This window comes from Mesocricetus auratus, unplaced genomic scaffold, assembly GCF_017639785.1.
Source record: "Mesocricetus auratus isolate SY011 unplaced genomic scaffold, BCM_Maur_2.0 Super-Scaffold_4256, whole genome shotgun sequence".
Lineage (NCBI taxonomy): Eukaryota > Metazoa > Chordata > Mammalia > Rodentia > Cricetidae > Mesocricetus > Mesocricetus auratus.
In genome coordinates, this window is record NW_024429182.1 from 48,501,258 (window position 1) to 48,519,830 (window position 18,573).

At 48.7% G+C, this 18,573-nt stretch overlaps 1 protein-coding gene across 2 annotated transcripts; it reads left to right on the forward strand.

Annotated features, from left to right (window-relative positions):
• Positions 1–3,197: 3,197 nt before the first annotated feature.
• Ms4a10 (membrane spanning 4-domains A10) lies at positions 3,198–18,160 on the forward strand. 2 transcript variants are annotated; one of them, XM_013112557.3, is made up of 8 exons: positions 3,198–3,269; positions 10,583–10,759; positions 11,091–11,210; positions 12,169–12,225; positions 13,826–13,957; positions 14,906–15,016; positions 15,578–15,662; positions 16,961–18,160. In XM_013112557.3, exons 1-7 carry the CDS (start codon positions 3,225–3,227, stop codon positions 15,617–15,619), a joined length of 684 nt encoding a protein of 227 aa, XP_012968011.3. In that variant the 5' UTR covers positions 3,198–3,224; the 3' UTR covers positions 15,620–15,662; positions 16,961–18,160. The 2 variants fall into 2 exon arrangements, with proteins under 2 accessions (XP_012968011.3, XP_040603392.1); XM_040747458.1 differs by lacking the exon at positions 11,091–11,210.
• Positions 18,161–18,573: the final 413 nt, after the last annotated feature.

Sequence of the window (18,573 nt, forward strand, 5' to 3'; positions counted from 1 at the left end):
CATGGCTAATCAGAGGTTTGGGTAAGTGTCCCACAAAGAGCAGGCAGGAGGTAACTTCTTGCAGCCAGGGACATCTCCATGCCTTGACTTCGATGATGATAACACAGGTAATTACCTATATGAAAATTACCTAAAGTGGAGACAGGGGAGATGGCTCCATGGGGAAGGACCCAACCTGAGTCTGGATGCTCAGCACACATGTAACACGACAGGCACGGTGACAGGTGTCCATATCCCAGCACTGGAGAGGCAAAGACAGGAAGAACCCTGAATCCAGCTGAATCTGTGAGATCCAGGCTCAGTGAGAGACCCTGGCTTACAAAGAAGATGGGCAGCCGGGCGGTGGTGGCACACGCCTTTAATCCCAGCACTCGGGAGGCAGAGGCAGGTGGATCTCTGTGAGTTCGAGGCTGGGCTGGACTGACAGCCTCCAAAACAATACAGAGAAACCCTGTCTCGTAAAAACAAAACAAAAAAAAAAAAGAAGAAGAAGAAGAAGATGGGCAAGGAAGCCCTAGGAAGCTTGAACTTGGCCTATAGTCCTTTCCTCAAATACAAGCAGTCTGTGCGTAAAGGGTAACTCTAATGAAGTTCCATAACACACATAGCCAAACTCTGACATTAGCCACAGGACCAATTGTACTGACCCTAATTAAGCACATGAAAGTTCTACCAGACTTTCCCAGGCTCCCACCCCAGTCTAGTCTGGATGCCCATTTTCTGGCCTACCTAGATCCACATAGCTTTGTTCCTTTCCCAGTGTCCCATGGAGAAACCTCCCAAGATTCCCTTCCAACTTCCTCATGTCCAGATAGAGGACTCAGAATGCATGCTAACCTCTACCAAGTTTATGCTGAGACAGATAGGAATGTCAAATCTCAAAATACCATCTGGAAATGGGCATTTCCGTGTGAGGACAATGAGCAAAGATTTTGGATAACAAATATGAGAGAAAACTCAGTCCAACAATGGCAGAGCATGTGTCAGCATCTCTTCAACAGTTTCTGTAGGCGAATCACAGCACACCTGCCTCAGGAGCTCTGCCTTTACAGAAAGATGCTGTAGTCTGCTACCAAATGCCCAAGTATACATAACATTCAAAATAAAAGGGAGAGGTTTATTCACTTTACAGTTCTGGAGACTGGAGATCAAAAGGTCGCACGCGGCGGGGGCCTTCCAGCAGAGTCTAAAGGTGACACATGGCAAAAGACGAAAAGATCATGCGTGTAGGTCCGCTTCATCTCCTTTTCTGATAAAGCCACTAGGATTCATTTATGGGGGCCTCCCTCTGATGCCCTTGAAATCCTAATCGCATCCCAAAGGCTTTACTACCCCTCCCACTGTGACTTTAGTATCTCATAGCTGACAAAGAGGATGGTACTTCAGCATGGGAACTTGAGCGGGTGCTCTCACAGCTTCCCAGGAGCTCTTACTTAGCTCCCATTTGGTCAGTTCCGCAATTGTTAATACTGTACTTAATAATCAGAGGGGGTGTGGCATGGAAACTGACTCTTGGCATTATTCCTATGATGAAGTCAGTTCCACCCAGAGAAGGTAGAAAGTATTTGTAAGAGCTGGATTCTTCCTTTTTTTTTTTTTTTTTTTTGGTTTTGGTTTTTTGAGACAGGGTTTCTCTGTGGCTTTGGAGGCTGTCCTGGAACTCACTCTGTAGACCAGGCTGGCCTCGAACTCACAGAGATCCGCCTGCCTCTGCCTCCCGAGTGCTGGGATTAAAGGCGTGCGCCACCACCGCCGCCGCCGCCACCCGGCTAGATTCTTATTTATTTCTTTAAACACTATTAGCTTTGCCTGATCCTAAGCTTCTCACAAGTGGAGTTATATAGTATATATATATATTTCTTTGTGTCTGGATCATTTTACTGAATAAAATGTATGAGATATTTATCTGTAACATCTTGTACTTTCATGTTATTGTTTTTAACAGTTTTATAAACATTTTTGTTTTATTCTATCACTTTAATTGATTTACCTATTGATGGATAACTAGATAAATTTCACTTTGGGGCATCATCAATAAAACTCAACTTTCTTGAACACACACACACACACACACACACACACACACACACACAGTTGGAGAACAATTGCAAGAAGATACCCAACATTGACCTCTGGCTTCAACATATAGGTGTGTATATACTTCTACATTCACACAAACATATACCACACACACCCATGAATGCACATACACAGAGAGGTATGTACACACAAATAAGCCACACACTTATACACACAAATTAACCCAAACTGGGATGCTTCGTGCACTTTCATGTGTGTTATTACCTCTATTTATAAAAACTGGAAAAAAGATAAACAGAAAAAGCACAGGTGTTGCTACAGCCTGGATAGACTGAAGCCACACACATTGATTGCCTCACCACATCCTGGTCAAGATTCAGACATGCCTTTGATGGGTTCTCCTCTTTGAGTCCCACAAGCTACAAGTTTGGTGGCAGCTGGACTCCATTCTCGGGGTGTCCTGTTACTTGTGGCCCCATGACCACAGTTTTCAAATCCATAGCTTTTAAAGGTAAACACAAACATGCTTACAAAGATGACCATATATCTGCGTCTTGCTTACCACCAGAGATCAAGGTCAACCAAGAGGGACACGGTGGGGGGGGTCATAATGCTAATCTCTCTACTGTGTGGATACTTGGGCTTTCAAAACATTAAAAAGATTCTCTCAGGGGCAGCAATATGACTCAGCTGCTAAAGTTACTTCACAACCTGGCAACATCAGTTCAGTCCTTGGCATCCATGTAAAGGTAAAGAGAATAAATTTCACAAAGTCAAAGCTGTCCTCTGACCTACACACTCACACACACACAGCAAGGGTGCCCACACACACACATACACACATCAAATGCACACATAGAAAAAAATTGAAATTTCTAATAATCAAATCACTCAACCACTGACTCCACCAACATGACAGATGCCTTCCATCAGTTCTGCTCCACAAACTGTCTGAACTGTCAACATCCAACATTAACTGTCGAAAGGAGACATAAGGAAGAAGATTCCGATTTTCAGCTGCTCTGGTTTGGAAGCAACACAGTTTTAAAGGTTCTGGTCCCCACACACAGCTCTCTTGAGCTGGGAGCTTGAGCAAGGGGCGGTCCCTCGAAGGAAAAGATCCAAAGTCTAAAGCTGTTAAGATGTTCTGATTTCCTCCTCTGGCTCTGCTGAGGCAGCTCTAGATGGTAAGGCAAGGCCGAAGCCCACAGCAGAGGTTCCAGGTACGGGTGAGTACCCCCCTCCACAGCAGAAACAAACAAGGGGTCTTCAGGGCCTCACATGGGATTCAACCTCAGCAGGAAACCAGCCTCTTGGGCTAGTCAGTCCATAGTTGCCAGCTGGAGGTGAGTGGCTATAACTTAACACCTCACCCCAGAAGGGAGCAGGGGTGCTGTTTATGAAGCAACAGAGGCAGTAGCTGGAGAACCCAGGTTCCATGCTATGGCACCCTGGAAAACAGGATTGCCATCAGAGTCTCTCCAAGGAGGAATCTGCTACTGAGCCAGCCAGCTGCCAGTTGGAGATCCTGGGAGCTGAGAGAAGTGTCACCTCTTCCCTTCTAATTCTTCTAACCTCAAGCACACAGAGAGACAGGCTTGAGAAAGCAGAGAGAGGAAGGGACTTGTGGAAGTCCACTTTCCCAGAACCACGCTTTACACCAAGAATCTAGCTCCCAGACTAGATACTGGGAAAGGTTGTTTTGTACATGCCTGGGCTGAACTAACGGAACTAAACACCACATCTTCTTAGGGTGGCTGCCAGCAGCTTCTCTGTCGCAGGACTCCATACCTCTCAGTTCCTTTCTCTGCCTGGCATGCCATACACACATGCACATATATGCACACACATTACATACACATATATATATGCGTACATATGTCTGTGTAAACACTGCCCTCCCTGTTCTCTTGGCTTCTTCTGTACTGTCTAATTAGGGTCACATACATATCAAGATTTTCTCAACCTCCCAACCCAGACCTCCCATGGATAGATCTTACCCATCCAACACATATTCCCAGGTGTCCCCTCATCGCTCTGCAGACAAACCCTGAAGGTCTGTGTGGGCTCCCAGTTCACTTTCTCCACAGACCAGATACTCTCCCCTCTCCACAGCCTTCCCAGCCAGCAGGAGCCCTTAGCTGACTCCTCTCCCTGCTCAGAGCACAGATCAGATGGAGGCAATGAACTTCCTACTCCTGGTAATTAGAGTGGATCTGACTGAGCAGAGAACAAGACAAAGGTCAGATGACATTCTAGCTGTCGGGCAACTTGATGGTATCACTGGCTTTTATTGCTAAATTCCAGCCTCTGCACCTGGCACCACGTAATCCTCACAGCCCACCCTTGAGCAGGCACACGGGAATGCCGGTGTGCCCATAGAAACAGACTTAGACACTGAGATGCAGGAGTAGAGCCAGGGGTGGGCCTGGATTGCCAGCTTAGAAGTTCATGTTCTGACCCACTGAAGAACTGAAGGGTCCTCCCAGCTGGCTAAAGAAAAGGAGGATGTTTGCAGGGTCCAGACAGTACAAGGTAGTACAAATCACCAAGACCCTGACATACTAGACAGATATGTCTGTGGGTCCTCAGCTCTCTAAGGAGCCTGGGAAAGGGGACAAGTAAAGTAATTTTCCCTCATTCTGCCCGTCCACCTTTATACCCAAGGCAGTTCTGCCCGAGTCCTGGAGGCAAGATGGACCAGGCAGCAGGGCACAAGCATTCTAGAGGCTTGTAGCCAACAACAGCTTTAAAAGATGGACTCCTAGAGAAACCTGTGAGGGAAGGGTTGGCGTGGGAGGAAAGAGAGGCACTATTGGGGAGGCTAGCAGCCTGGTGTGGTGGTCTGAATAAGAATGGCCCTGATAGGCTCATATATTTTCATGCTTCGTCACCAGGGAGTGGCACTATTTGAAAGGATTGGAAGGATTAGGAGGTGTGGCCTTGTTGGAGGAAGTGTGTCACTGTGGGTGGACTTTGAGGTTTCAAAAGCCCATGCCATCATGCTCCCCGCCATGACAATAATGAAGTAAACTCTGAAACTATAAGCAAGCTGCCAATTATATGCTTTTGCTAAGAGTTACCTTTGTCATGATGCCTCTTCACAGCAACAGAGCAGTAACTAAACTAAAAGCTAGTACAGAGAACTGGAATCTTACTGTCACAGGCCTAACCATACTGTTGAAGAAATATAGACTTTGGGACTTTGAACTAGAAAAATGATTGAACACTTTTTTTTTTCGAGACAGGGTTTCTCTGTATTGTTTTGGAGGCTGTCCTGGAACTCACTTTGTACCAGGATGGCCTCGAACTCACAGAGCTCCGCCTGCCTCTGCCTCCCAAGTGCTGGGATTAAAGGCGTGCGCCACCAACGCCCAGCGGTTGAACACTTTAAATGGGGTTCCATGGGCCATAGTAACAGAAGCATGGAAGACAGAGGTGCTGAGAGCAATGTAGATTATGAGAGCTGATTCAAGAAGTTTCAGAAGGGAAGAATATGGTAATAAGTGGCCTAGACACCGTTCTTGTGATATTTTAGCAAAGAATGTGACTGCTTTCTGCCCTTGTGCTAAAAACTCTGCCTGGAGCTAAACCAAAGAGTTTTGGATTAAAGGTGTTGGCAGAGATGATTCCAAGACAGCCCAGTGTTGGCTATGTCGTGTGGTTATTAGCAATCACTTTTATGTGGGTCTATAATGGAAAAGAGTACATTGGACAAAGAAAAACACAAATGTACAGTGTGAGAAGAAAAGGAACACTAGGATAAGTGATGTTGGAGCCAAGTCCAGTACTCAAGGAGATAAAAAAGGTTTAAAGAAAATCCCGAAACTAAATAGAATATAGGAAATAGTGACCCCACCAAGCTAAGCTTCCAGCTTTTGAGAAGGAATTAAAGAAACGCTTAAGCAGTAAAAGAGACCAACAACAATATAAAGCTGACGCAAACATAACTGAACAAGGGGGCCAAGTTCCAGTCCCATCAAGCAGCAGAACTTGAGAGTTTTGGCCACGTGATTCTGGCTTTAGAATCAAGGACACAGGAAGAGGATTGTGGAACCTTCCTCCATGGCTCAGAGAAGCCACTAATGTGGCCAAGTATGTGTCAGGGGTGTCCCCACATGGATGCCCAGACACGCCATTGAGTAAAGCCTTGGAGACCTCAAGGTGGAGATTCGAGAGTCATGGGGTACCTACCAAGAAAAGTTGCAGACTGGGTGTGGAACCAGCACGAGCGAGAGAAGTAGGTTGCAGTCAACAAAGATGAAAGGAGTTGGAGATCTGAAGAGCGTTTTAACATCAGATGTGAAGATGCGGACTTTGGAGTTTGCCTGCTGGTTTTCGGTCTTGTTTTGGTCCATTATTTCCTCACTATGCTCTTTTTCCTCCCTTCTGGAATGACAATGTATATTCTGTGCCATTGTATGTTGGAAGCATGTGAACTGTGTCTTGATCTCGGTTCTATAGGGATTACAGTTTAGAGATTGCTATGAGTCTTAGAAGAGACTTTGAACGTTGGACTTTTAAACAGTGTTGAAACTGTGAAAAACTGTGGGGACTTTCGAAGTTAGACCAAATGCATTTGTATTATGATATAGCTATAAGCCTATGTTGGCCAGAGAGCAGAATGTGGTGGTTTGAATAAAAATTTCCCTTCAATAGACTCATATATTTGAATGTTCAATCATCAAGAGTGGCACTATTTAAAAGGATTAGGAGGTGTAGCTTTGTTGGAGGAGCTATGTCACTGAGGGTGGGCTTTGAAGGTTCAAAAACCCATGCCAGACCCTCTCTCTCTCTCTCTCTCTCTCTCTCTCTCTCTCTCTCTCTCTCTCTCTCTCTCTCTCTCTCTCTCTCTCTCTCTCTCTCTCTCTCCCCCCCCAGGATCAGGATGTAAAGCTTTCAGCTACTTCTCCAGTGTCATGTGTGCCATCGTGCTCCGTGCCATGATGACAATGGACTAACCTCTGAAACTATAAGCAGGCCCCTGACTAATGCTTTCCCTTATAGGAATTACTTTTGTCATGGTGTCTCTTCACAGTAATAGAACAGTGACTGAGACACCTGGGAGAGGGGACGGGCTAAGGTCTCAAGTTCAGGTCTAGGCAAGTGGGGGATTTCACTAGAAGGTCAGGTTAGGAACTACAGGTGGAAGGCAGAAATCAGAACAGTGATGGTGATCTCCTAGTTGTGTGGTCCTTGTCTTTCGGACATGGCTTAGTCAGCAGCCTGTGTTTTGTAGAGCAGTGATGAGGACCTCTTCATGGCAAGGCCCTTATCTTAAGGACATGATTCTGGAATGAGAGTGAATTCTAGAGCCTGGACATGAAAACGGTAAAAAGACACAGCAGGATGGAGTCACCATAGGCAACAGCCTGCTGCCATCATACACTTCATCTTAGAAAGTGTCAAGGGACTTCATAGTCCACAACCCTTCCCCTCTGGTGTCTAAGGTCTGCCACATCTGGCCCCTCCCCGTCAAGAGTACACAAAGTTCCCCTTAGTGCTTCTCCATTCCAATTTGAAGTTGGAAGTAAGTCTTGAGGTCAGAGCCCAACCCTCTGTCCCCAGTCCCACTGTGATACACACCCATGAAAACAGCAACAGGAGGGAACAGATACCCAAAAACCTAGAACCAGAGGTTTGGAAGTTTGTTATTTAACCCAAAGCAGGCCCACTGAATATCAACTCTAAGGAAGACCCTACAGAAATGAAATATAGAAAATGTCCTTAGTATCAAAGCAGGGAGCATCCCTGCAGGAGTCCTCGGAGCCTTGAAATAGTAAGAAGAAGGTGACTTGTTAGGTTTCCTAAACTTATTTAACCATGGACCCCTTTAAGGCAGATCCATTAGGACCAGTGGTCCATGGGATATGCTTTGGGAAAGGATACTCTGTCCTCTTGAGTTTAATTCCTTACTGGATATCCAAACCATTTCCACTGCCACAGCTCCCACAAGCAAGTGTCCAGGTGGATACACCTCTCATCCCCAGTGTCCATATAGTCACTGTCTTAGTTAGGGTTCCTTTGCTGTGAAGACACACGGTGACTATGGCAGTTCTTCTAAAGGAAAACATTTAACTGGGGTGGCTGGCTTACAGTTTCAGAGGTTTAGTCCATTATCATCATGGTGGGATGTGGTGGCATGCAGGCAGACATGGTGCTGGAGAAGGAGCTGAGAGTTCTACATCTTGATCTTCAGCCAGCAGAAGCAACTGTGTGTCATACTCAGCATACCTGGAGCAAAGGAGACCTCAAAGCCCACTCCCACAGTGACACACTTCCTCCAACAAGACCACACCTACTCCAACAAAGGCTCACCTCCTAATAGTGCCACTCCCTATGGGCGTCATTTTCTTTCAGACCACCACAGTCACCAGCCCTGGACGCCACAGTTCATCCCATCTCTTCTCCTAAGAAGCTTCATCTGAAGTCATAGCTGCTTCAGAACTGCAGACACTCCAGGATCAGCTCACAGAAATGAGCCACACAGCCATCTCTCTGGGCTCAGTGTCACTCAGCCTCCCCACTAAACTGGGGTCTGTCCCTGCAGGATAATGGAGATATCAACCAGAGGCTGCCACCAGCAACCCAGGCCAAGAACATGGGGTGACGAGGTCAGGTCACAAGTAACTTTAATCCCAGGTACTTCCTACCATGTGACTACAGCCAAGGCACTAGACCTCTCTGAACCTTGGCCTCCTCTTCTATGTAATGGTGCTGATGTCCTGGAGCTTCAGGGGGTCAGCCTATAAAACCCCACAAATGGTTCTGGCATCAGGGCCACCACCTGGACCTTCCCTGCCCTCACCCACCTCCCAAGGTTCCTTCCCCCTCTGTGAAAAGAAAGCAATCCCCATACCTCCATGGAAGCACAGAAATTTTTATGAATTCAAAAAGGATCCTCTGAATTCACAAATCAAACTTCATCCCTTTTTTCATAATAAAGAATACAACAGAGGTGCTAGATGGCTCAATGGGGAGCAAAGCTCTCATCACAAAAGCCCCAAGCTGAGGACCATTGTTCAGATTTGCAGAACTGACATAAATGTCAGTCGCTTGTTATCTCAGGACACAGCAGACATATGGCCACTGTGGAAGGCTTTAAGTCCACGGGCTCTGGGTCAGCCTACTATGCTTCCAATCCCATTTATTGTCTGTGCAACCTTAGGCATATGACTTAACTTCTCTGAGCCTTATCTGCCAAGTTAGGGTGAGGACAGCGTTTCCCTCACAGGACTGGGATGCAGACACCTTCAGATGTTGTATCAGTGCTTGGAACAGAGAAAGGGTACATGAAGGTTGCTGTTGTGGACAGGGTTAAATACTGATTCACTGGCTCCATGTGGACTCAGAGTACTCTCTGTCTTTGAGCTTCTACTGCTGTGAAGAGATATCACGACCCCAGTAACCCTTATAAAGGAAAACATTGGGCTGGCTTATGGTTTCAGAGGTTTAGTTCATTATCGTCACGGCAGGAGGCATGGCAGCATGCAGGCAGACATGCTGTGGGAGAAGGAGACAAGATCTACATCTGGATCTGCGGCAGCAGGAGACCGACTGTGAGCCTCACTGGGCATAGCTTGAGCATAAAGCCCACCCCCATAGGGACACACTTCCTCCAACAAGGCCACATCCTAATAGTGCCACTCCAGATGGGCCAAGCATCCAAGCACATGCGTCTCTGGGGGCCATTCCTAGACAAACCACCACACCTTCTTCTCTCCCCCATTTCTCCAAACCCAAAAGACAGAGGCACGGTTTGGGTCCCATCACCTTCAGTTGTCTCATTCTAAGCCACAAAATGGGGACTGTTCACAAAATGCCTACACAAGCCAGGCGTCTGACCCCTAGCTCCTGGCAGCCTGCAGTGTAGCCAGTAGGAGCTCTCTTGAAGTGTTTATCTAGTTATTCTTTATCAATAAAAACTCCGGAGTCAGATATCGGGGTAAGAACCTGAATGGTCAGAGAAGAGGCAGAAAAGCAGTGACTTCCGATCTCTTTTGTTCTTCCATCCTAAAGGGCAGAGACCCTCGCTAAGCCCCACCCTACTACTTCCTGTCTATCTGTCCTCAGTCCTCCAAAGCCTCCATGACTAATTTTGGTCAGCTAGTGGCTAGCTCCACCCTCGGATTCAAAGCAAACTTTATTGTCAGAATGTGATCAAAATATGACACAACACTCTCTTATAGTGGGTATGAAGTTCATCTGGTCTTCATTTCCCTGCAACTCCAGAGAAGCTGAGAATAGCAGCTATTCTCCACTCCAGGTTCTAGATTACTTCAGTTTAAATCAAAATGGATGGGCTTCCACTTTCTGAGTCCCCACTGGGCTTTGTGGAGGGCCTTTTTCTGTGTGTGCTTATTATATGTGTGTGTTTCCCCACCCCTAAACAAAAGCCTTACTTTACCATCTGTAAATAAATCAAGGTCAAAAGCTACTGGACAAGGCCTCCACTTTCCAGGGGGCAGAGGTGACAGTGAGAGTCGCGTTCCGTCCTCAGACACAAGCTGAACTCTGACAAGACCTTCTTCTTGGTGCACAGCCAATGGCTGCACAAGCCCCCGCGGTGATTTCCAGCAGTGGCAATGAGAAAGGCTCTCAGCGGCAGGGCCTAGGACCTGCCCAGCCTGTGCAGAAAGTGGCCCAACCCCAGCATCGGGCTCCAGATGGGCACCTTGAGAAGCCCCAGGAGAGAAGTGGCCTTCTGCAGAAGTTAGGGGTGAGTAGGAAGGTGACTCCCAGGGAGGAGGTTGAGGGGGAGCCTCCAGCTTCCGTTTGCACTCATCCTAAAATCAAAACAAACCCAAGGGGAGGCTGGTGCTTTGTGGGATGTGAGCAGGGCCCAGGATGCCAGCCCTACAGAGCCAGAGCAGGACGGGGTTTTGAAATCTGTCACTGCAGCAGGCGCTGAGGAGGGGTCCCTCCTTGATGACCAGGACACAGAGAAGTGTGGAAAGGAATTCACCACCACCAGTAGGTCCAGGCGCTGACGCCCATGCAGGTCCAGCCGTCTGCCACCTCACTTTAGTCACTTCTGGTTTCCCACCCAGGGTTTTCACATCACCATTGCTTTCGCACACCTGGCCTTTGGCAGTTACCTGATCTCCACAGTTAAAAACCTTCACTTGGTGGTGCTGAAGTGCTGGTATCCAGTCTGGGGCGCTGTCTCTGTAAGTAGGCGCCCAAATCAGTGGATACAGAGGTACACGGGGCCCTGGGAGACCCTGGCCCTGGAGGCATAAGCCCACCCTGTCTCCACCTTCCCTCTCTCGGCTCTGTTCCCTCAGTTACACTACACATACCTGCTTCCTGGGGCACCTGTCGCTAGTGGGCCCCGTTGACTCTCCTTTAATTGAAGCATGTATGTTGAACAAGCAGAAGAGTCAGTATGGGTAGGTTCACAAGGCTTCTGAGCACCCAGGCTACCTCTGTAGCCAAAGCAACCCTAGTGCCCTCCATCCCTATCAGGCTGTTTCTACAGCCACACGCAGTTGTGATCCACAGCTCTGTCCTTGGGATGTCAGCCAGGATGAGAGACAATAGGAGACTCACACATACACACACACTGTTTCCCTAGAGACTCCATGCCCCTCCAGGACTCCAGGGCCTCTGTCCTGGCCCTGAAAACTGCCTTCACACTTAGCCCCAGCTCCATAGTGTCCTCTTGGGCAAATGTTTTCACCCCATCTCCAGTTTCCCCTCAGACCTCCATCACCACTGTCCCAGCTTGGCACTCCCACCATAGAGACAGGGCTTTCTACACATGAAGTGCCTGTCACCCTGTGCTCCCCAGGATGGGCAATGGCGAGGACTCAGCATACATGAGAAAGACAGATCCAAAATACCCTAGACCTGAGAGCCAAGAGCAATGTCCTCCCAAGAGTGGGGAAAGGTGAGGGAGGAGAGGTTACCGTGACCCCAGCTGTGGGTCTGCATGAGGTCTGGAGGTCTGTGTCCTCCATGAGTGAGCATGTTGAGAGCAGAACCTGGAGCAGGCTTGCTTCATCTGCAAAGTGGTGTTCTCTGCCCCACCAGTCACAGGGGTTTGATTGCTCAGAGAGTAAAGGTGGCTTTGTGGGTTTGGAAGCTCCTCAGCTCTCTCCTTTGACCTTCACACCTGGTCTGCAGTTTCTCATTTCAGGGATCTTGACCATGACAACAGTGGCATTTCCCAAGACCTCTCTGGTGAGTTGGCACCTTGAGATCTTTCTCTCAAAGCTAGGGGGAAGGACAAAGGCATCTGTGTACAGGGATGACCAGCAGGACTGGCCAAGAGCAAGCACTTCTTCAGAACGGAAGAGGTCATCTGAGAGGCTCCAGGTGCAGACAACTGACTAGATTTGACAGGGAAGAAGGGGAGCCCCAGCCAGAGCTCCTGGCCTCTCAGGAATGGCTCCAGGGACCCATCCCTCCATCTAGACCAGACTCAGCTCCTCTGTTAGTTGCTTTTCTCTGTGTGTGACAAGATACCTGATAGAAAGTGACTTTGGTTTAAGAGGGCACAGTCCACTGAGGCAGTGGAAGCGGGCGGCTGCTTGCTTACATCTGAGTGGATCGGAAGACAGAGAGAAAAATGCTGGTGCGCATCTGATTCCTTATTATTCAGTCTGGGCATCCCTCCTGCACCCGTGGGTTGGCGCTACTCACCTTCAGTGCTACCCCTCATCAGTTAAAACTCTCCAGAACACCCTCAGAGAAATGCACAAAAGTATGTCTCTACTCAAGTTAACAATGAAGACTAACCATCACAGCTTCCTTCCAAATCTACCAAGGGTCTTTTTAATTTATTTATTCTTTCACAGTTTCATGCATCTGCTTTATGTACTTTGATCATATCTCCCCCACCATTTTGTACTCTCCTATGACTTCTCCCTCCCATGAAACCCTTTCTTCCTCCCTAAAAGGTCCCCTCCTTCTTTCCTGTCTTCCTTTGTTTTTGCTGTTTGGGTTTTGTGTTTAGAATCCACTGTGTTTTAATTAGTGCTGCCTACATGGACATGGATGGGCCTTATTTGCTGGAGCAAGGGCAAATCTATCAAGTTTTGACTTCACTCATTACGTGGCCATCCAGTCCCTAAGCCAGCAGCTGAGGACCACTTGGCTCTGCACCCCTTCCCCGCATCTTAGGGCTGCTTCTAGACAGCCCCTCAGCTCCACACCTTCCCCAGTCCACACCCTCTCTTAGCTCCCTTGTATCCCCATCAAGTCTGATCTTGGAGAGTCATCCCACACTGTCTCCTCACAGCAGCCCAAGGGTTTGTTCTGGAGTGTAAGTCCTACCATGTCACTGAGCTTCTGGGGGGTGGTGACCCGGCAGAGGCAGGAGATACCTGGAAGAGACCTGCATGACAGGATGGGGCCTATTTCAGGAGTCCGGCAGGATAGATGGATGGAAAGGAGGAAAGACTATGGGCTATGAAGGGGCAGGACACCTGCAGGTTCTTCCTGCTCTTCCCTGTGGGGTCCTCTGGGTGTTAGACTCAGACAGTTGGCTTGCTTGATGTAAGATGATTGTTGGGGAGTGTGTCATGATGCATTCTTCTTTACTGTAAGTCCCATGCACCAGCAGCAACCCTTGGGTCCTTCCAGTGTGTCCTTAGAGGATGAACATGCCAGGGCCTTCCCAGCAATCAGGAGCCCAGAGCTTGGTATGCAAATTAGCAGCCTTGAGCTCAAAGACAGGCAGAGTCCCCAGGTGTAGGGGGAGGGTGTCACAGACCAAGTTCCTGGAAGGAGGAAGCTTGAGCTGGATCGCTAAGCTCTAACATTTCATCTCTGCTTGCAGAAGATTCTGTGTGTGGCAGCAAATGTCATCAGCTTCTTCTGTGCACTGGCTGGCCTCTTTGTCATGGCCAAGGACCTCTTTCTGGAGAGTCCTTTTCCATGGCCCATCTGGAGACCATACCCCAACAGCACAGTGAGTTCCCCTCCCCTCCTGAGTCCTCTGACTCCCAGGGGGAACAGCCTTGAGCTTGCCTGAGCAGAAACAATCATGTCTCAGAAAGCCTGTCCTGGAACCAGGCACTGTCCATTTGTACACACCCCTCCAGTGGAAGCAGCATGGCTGACCCTCTCATGAGTCCACATTGGGAAACCGGACCATGCTTTGAGTCACCATGCCCAGCCCTGCTTTTACACATGGGAAAACTGACGCCTAGAGAGGGGAAACCTCCTCGAGGTACTGAGCAGCAAGTTGACTGCAGGACCACACCTTATAACTGCTGATTCCACAGCTAAGGCTCCTTTTTCCCAACAGCTTTGCAGAACTGGCTCAAACCACTCTGCTACCCCCATGGCAGTGAACACTGAGGTTCACAAAGGATAAATTAGTGTCCAGAAGTCTAGAAGCAAGTCTGGGGAGCAGTGGAAGGAAGTTCAAGCTTTCAACAGTGAGTCCAGTGGTCTTTCACTGTATCATGGCTGCCTATACACAGGAGGAGGCACCGCCACTCTAAGTTAGGTGCCTCCTGGCCAGGCTCCATGGCGACACACAGTACATGCACACACGTTTCCCTAATAAATGTCAACTCACCCTTCTCTCACCCCACTATAAAACACTTTCTCTCTGGGCCCAGACAACCCCACCAGCTCGGTAGAATTGTCCAGATCACCCTTAGAGCCACTTCCAGTTCTCCCAGGGTCTTGACAAACTCTCTGGTCCTCATACTTCGGGAAACCACTCATCCCTATGTGCTAGGCACTAGGTATGAGGAAGGATGGAAACAGCCCCAATCCCTCAGAGTCCCTCCCCACCCTCCTGGGGAGCCAGAGCCCTGCTGCTTCTGCTGTCCATCTGCCCCGGCAAACCCAGATGACAGGCAAGTACCAAGGAAGTCCTGTCCCATCTCCCTGTCACTCCCTGCAGGTCTATATCCAGAGACTGGAGCTGACTGTGTTCTGCTGCACCTTCCTGGAGATCTTCCTGACAGGGCCCACAGCCATCACAGCCTGTAAGATAGAACGCCTTCGTGTAGAGGTGAGGCCTACTGAAGACAAACCCACGGGACATGGGGATGTTGGGCAGCAGAGAGCTCAGAATGGACAGGCAGCAGGCAAGGGTCACAAACTGGGCACTTACAAGATATCGGGACCTCTGTGGAACACTGTATGAATCTCCACACGGTTAATATAGCTATGAGCCATAGTGGCACATATAAACATAGCTTTACTTCATTTTCTCATCACACTTTCAGGCAGGTATGTTCTTTCCACTATACAGAAAGTAATCTGAGACTTAGAGAAATCACACCAACCTCCTAAAGCTAGACCCAGCCCAGGCCACGCTGGGAATCCCAGCTGTGTGAGCTGCTTGCCCACAGTTCACTGGAGGTGGAACTAGAAGTCAGATCCCACCATCTAGCCCCTGTAGATCTTTCTCGATCCGTGTTGGAGAGACGGTCACACATAAGTCTCTGGAAGTTCTCTCAAGCCACATATGGACCTTGTGACTTCAAAAGTGACTCTGCCAAGACACATTTTATAAATAGCTGATCATGCATGTCCTGGGCCAATGGGAACAGTAATTTCTCATTTGCAGGATGATACCCCTCTCGTTCCCGACACACCTGTGGAACTTTAAGGTCTGTCAATGGAGCCACCATCCTATGAAGCCGTGGTCCAAGGTAACACACAAATGAGCAAATTAAGAGGTGAGGGGGTTCTCAGCCTGGGCACCACCGTCTCTTCTCCCTAGCACAGACAGGAGCCACTTCCCCTGGGGGAAGGACAGACAGCGCTATTGTTAAAGCAGCCCACCTAGGAACAGGTGTCGGTCCCTTCCCCTATGCCACCCACCCTAGCCCAGATAACTTGAGTCTGACTCAGCTGGCCAGAGCCTCCTCTGTTGAATCAGGGTAGGACCAGATGCCCTCCTTGTCAGCCTCCAGGGTAGCTCTTGGGTGAGCCATCCTACACCAATGTCGTGAGACTTTCCTTTGGGCCACCAGTTCACAAACAACACAGAAACCAATTACTAATTATGAAAGCTCAGCTTTAGCTTAGGCTTGTACCACTAGCTCTTTTAACTTAAACTAACCCACTTATTTTAATTTACGTTCTGTCATGCGGCTTGTTACCTCATCTCTCCATACTGCCCATACTGCTTTCTCTGCATCTGCCTCATGACTCCACCTTCTTCCCAGAGTTCTCTCTGCCCGGAAGCCCCACCTATACCGCCTGCCTAACTACCGGCCATTCAGCTTTTATTACGCCAGTCACAACAATACATTTTCACAGAGTATCCCACAACACCCAGCCTCCTACCCACTGTGGGTGTACAATGGCTGCCCATAGCCTGATGGATGTCATAGGCTATTTCCAGGGTAATCATGAATCATGCGATTTGGGGACAGTCAGAAAGACATCAAATCAAAAACCATACAAGGTCTCTGTTTCTGGGACCTCCTTGTCTCCATCTATAAACATTGAGGGGAAGTGATGGCCGTGATCCTGGAGGCTCCCGTAAGCCCAGGAACCTGAGATCAGAAACGGAGTTCAAGATGAGACCTTGGCCTGGGAATTTGAAACCTAGTCATGCTGGTAGGCAAGCTAAGGGAAGGACCCGCCTTCCTCCCCTCACAACCTTCAGTGCTCATAGGAAATCATTGGTTGGGCTGGCTTAGTTGTGGGTCACACTGGGTTCCTTTGGTTTCTTTAAATTGATTTGTTTCTTATATTATTTTAAGTGGTCTCTTTTTAGCCATAAACACTTTAATAACCAAAGTAAGCCCCCAGAATAACAAACATGGTGAAACTGAACATCACCAGATTCTTGACCTCTCTGCCATGACCTCACCTGCCGCTCACTCTGCTGCAGGCTTCCTAAGGAACCCTGATATTGCCCAACACACAAGCGCACCCTGCCTGAGCCATTACCCCTGCCCTTCCTAACCTGGACCTCCTGCTCTTCTCATATGGGCAGAGCTTGCTCTGAGTTTTTCCTAGGCCCCCAGCTCTGGACCACGGCTGGCCTCACCGATGCTCTCCATCAATCCCCACTTCACACGAGCCCCAGGAAGTTGAGAATCCTCTAAGCATGCTCACTAGTAAACGCTAATGGAGCTCCAAACTGAAGTCCTGCTCCACTGATGACGCACAAGGTGGCACCAGCGTGGCTCTGGCACTCCAGAAGGGACATCTCAGTGAGAAGGACAGACCAGTACTTTCAAAGGAATACCTGCAACATCAGCTCCCTTGGCTCGGGGGAGCTCTGTCCTCCCAGCAGCCTGTCTCCCACACAGCAAGGGTTTAGCACAGATCAGTCCTGATTTTTCACTGAGACCCCTCTGGGATTGTGGATCCAGAAAACACTCAGTCCTTGCTATTGACTTGAAGGAACCACCAAGTTTGATTCTAAACCCCCATACCCTATTTGATTCTAAACATCAGTTGAATTGTAACAACACGGGTCCATTTAAAGAAATGTATTATTACATGTGCATGGTAAGCGTTTGTAGCTCAGTTGGCAGAGGGTTTTCCTAGCTGGGAAACAAGCAAAGTGGATCTCTTAACCTTACTCAGTTTGCAGGAAAAAAAAAAACATAGAGATGAACTCTGACTTCAGCTACAGTTCCCATGGCCCTTGAACTTGGAACTCTGCTTTGAATGTCATCAAACTGCTATGTTAGAAGAATCTTTGTGAATCATCTCAGTTAACCTCATGCCACAGGATAAACCAAGGCCGGGATGGGTGGTCTAGGCTCACTGAGTGTTACCCAGAAGGTGGCTTTGATGGACATGAGGCTGGACCCCATGTCTGATGTTATTGTCTCCCCGGCCATGAGTCCTCTGCCCTGTCCCACCTGATTCCTGGGATCCTGAGAGCTGGAAGAAGATCACCTCTTGTGCCCAGCGCCCACCGTAGCTCTCCTCCAGTCTGAGACTCTAGCCCCACTGGAACCCCAGGAACATTGAGAGAAACCCCACAAGCGGACCTCCTCCAGCACTGAAGAGTACCTCAGCGCTGAGACAGGTCATGGAGGCCTAATGGTTATTCCTTTGTCCCACTGATAAAGACTGAGTTCTTACTGTGCCAAATCCATCCCCTCCTCCCAGTGGCCGGACTCCAGTGTTGAGACAGACACGCCTCGCATAAATAAATGTATAACTCCTATAAAGAGAACTGCGGTGTTCTGAAAAATGTGATGGAAACAGAGGGAAGTGGAGTGGAGCTCTGTCGAGGGAAGCCTACAGGTCCAGCTGCCCAGACTCTGGCATTTCTTTCCTTTCCTTTTCGTGTGTGTGTGTGTGTGTGTGTGTGTGTGTGTGTGTGTGTGTGTGTGTGTGTGTGTGGTGAGCATGTGTGCATATGCATGTCTGTATGTGTGGGGCATGTGGGGGTATGCATGCATGTGTGTGCACGTGGAAGCTAGAACAATGAGATCTATGCTCATTCCTCCCTCCCCCTTATTCACTGCAGCAGGTACTCTCAACTAACTCAGAGCTTGCCGATATGGCTTTCCTTCTGGCCAGCCTGCTCTGGGAATCCTGTGTCTCTCTGCCATCTAAGCCTGGAACGACAGGTGAGCCACCATG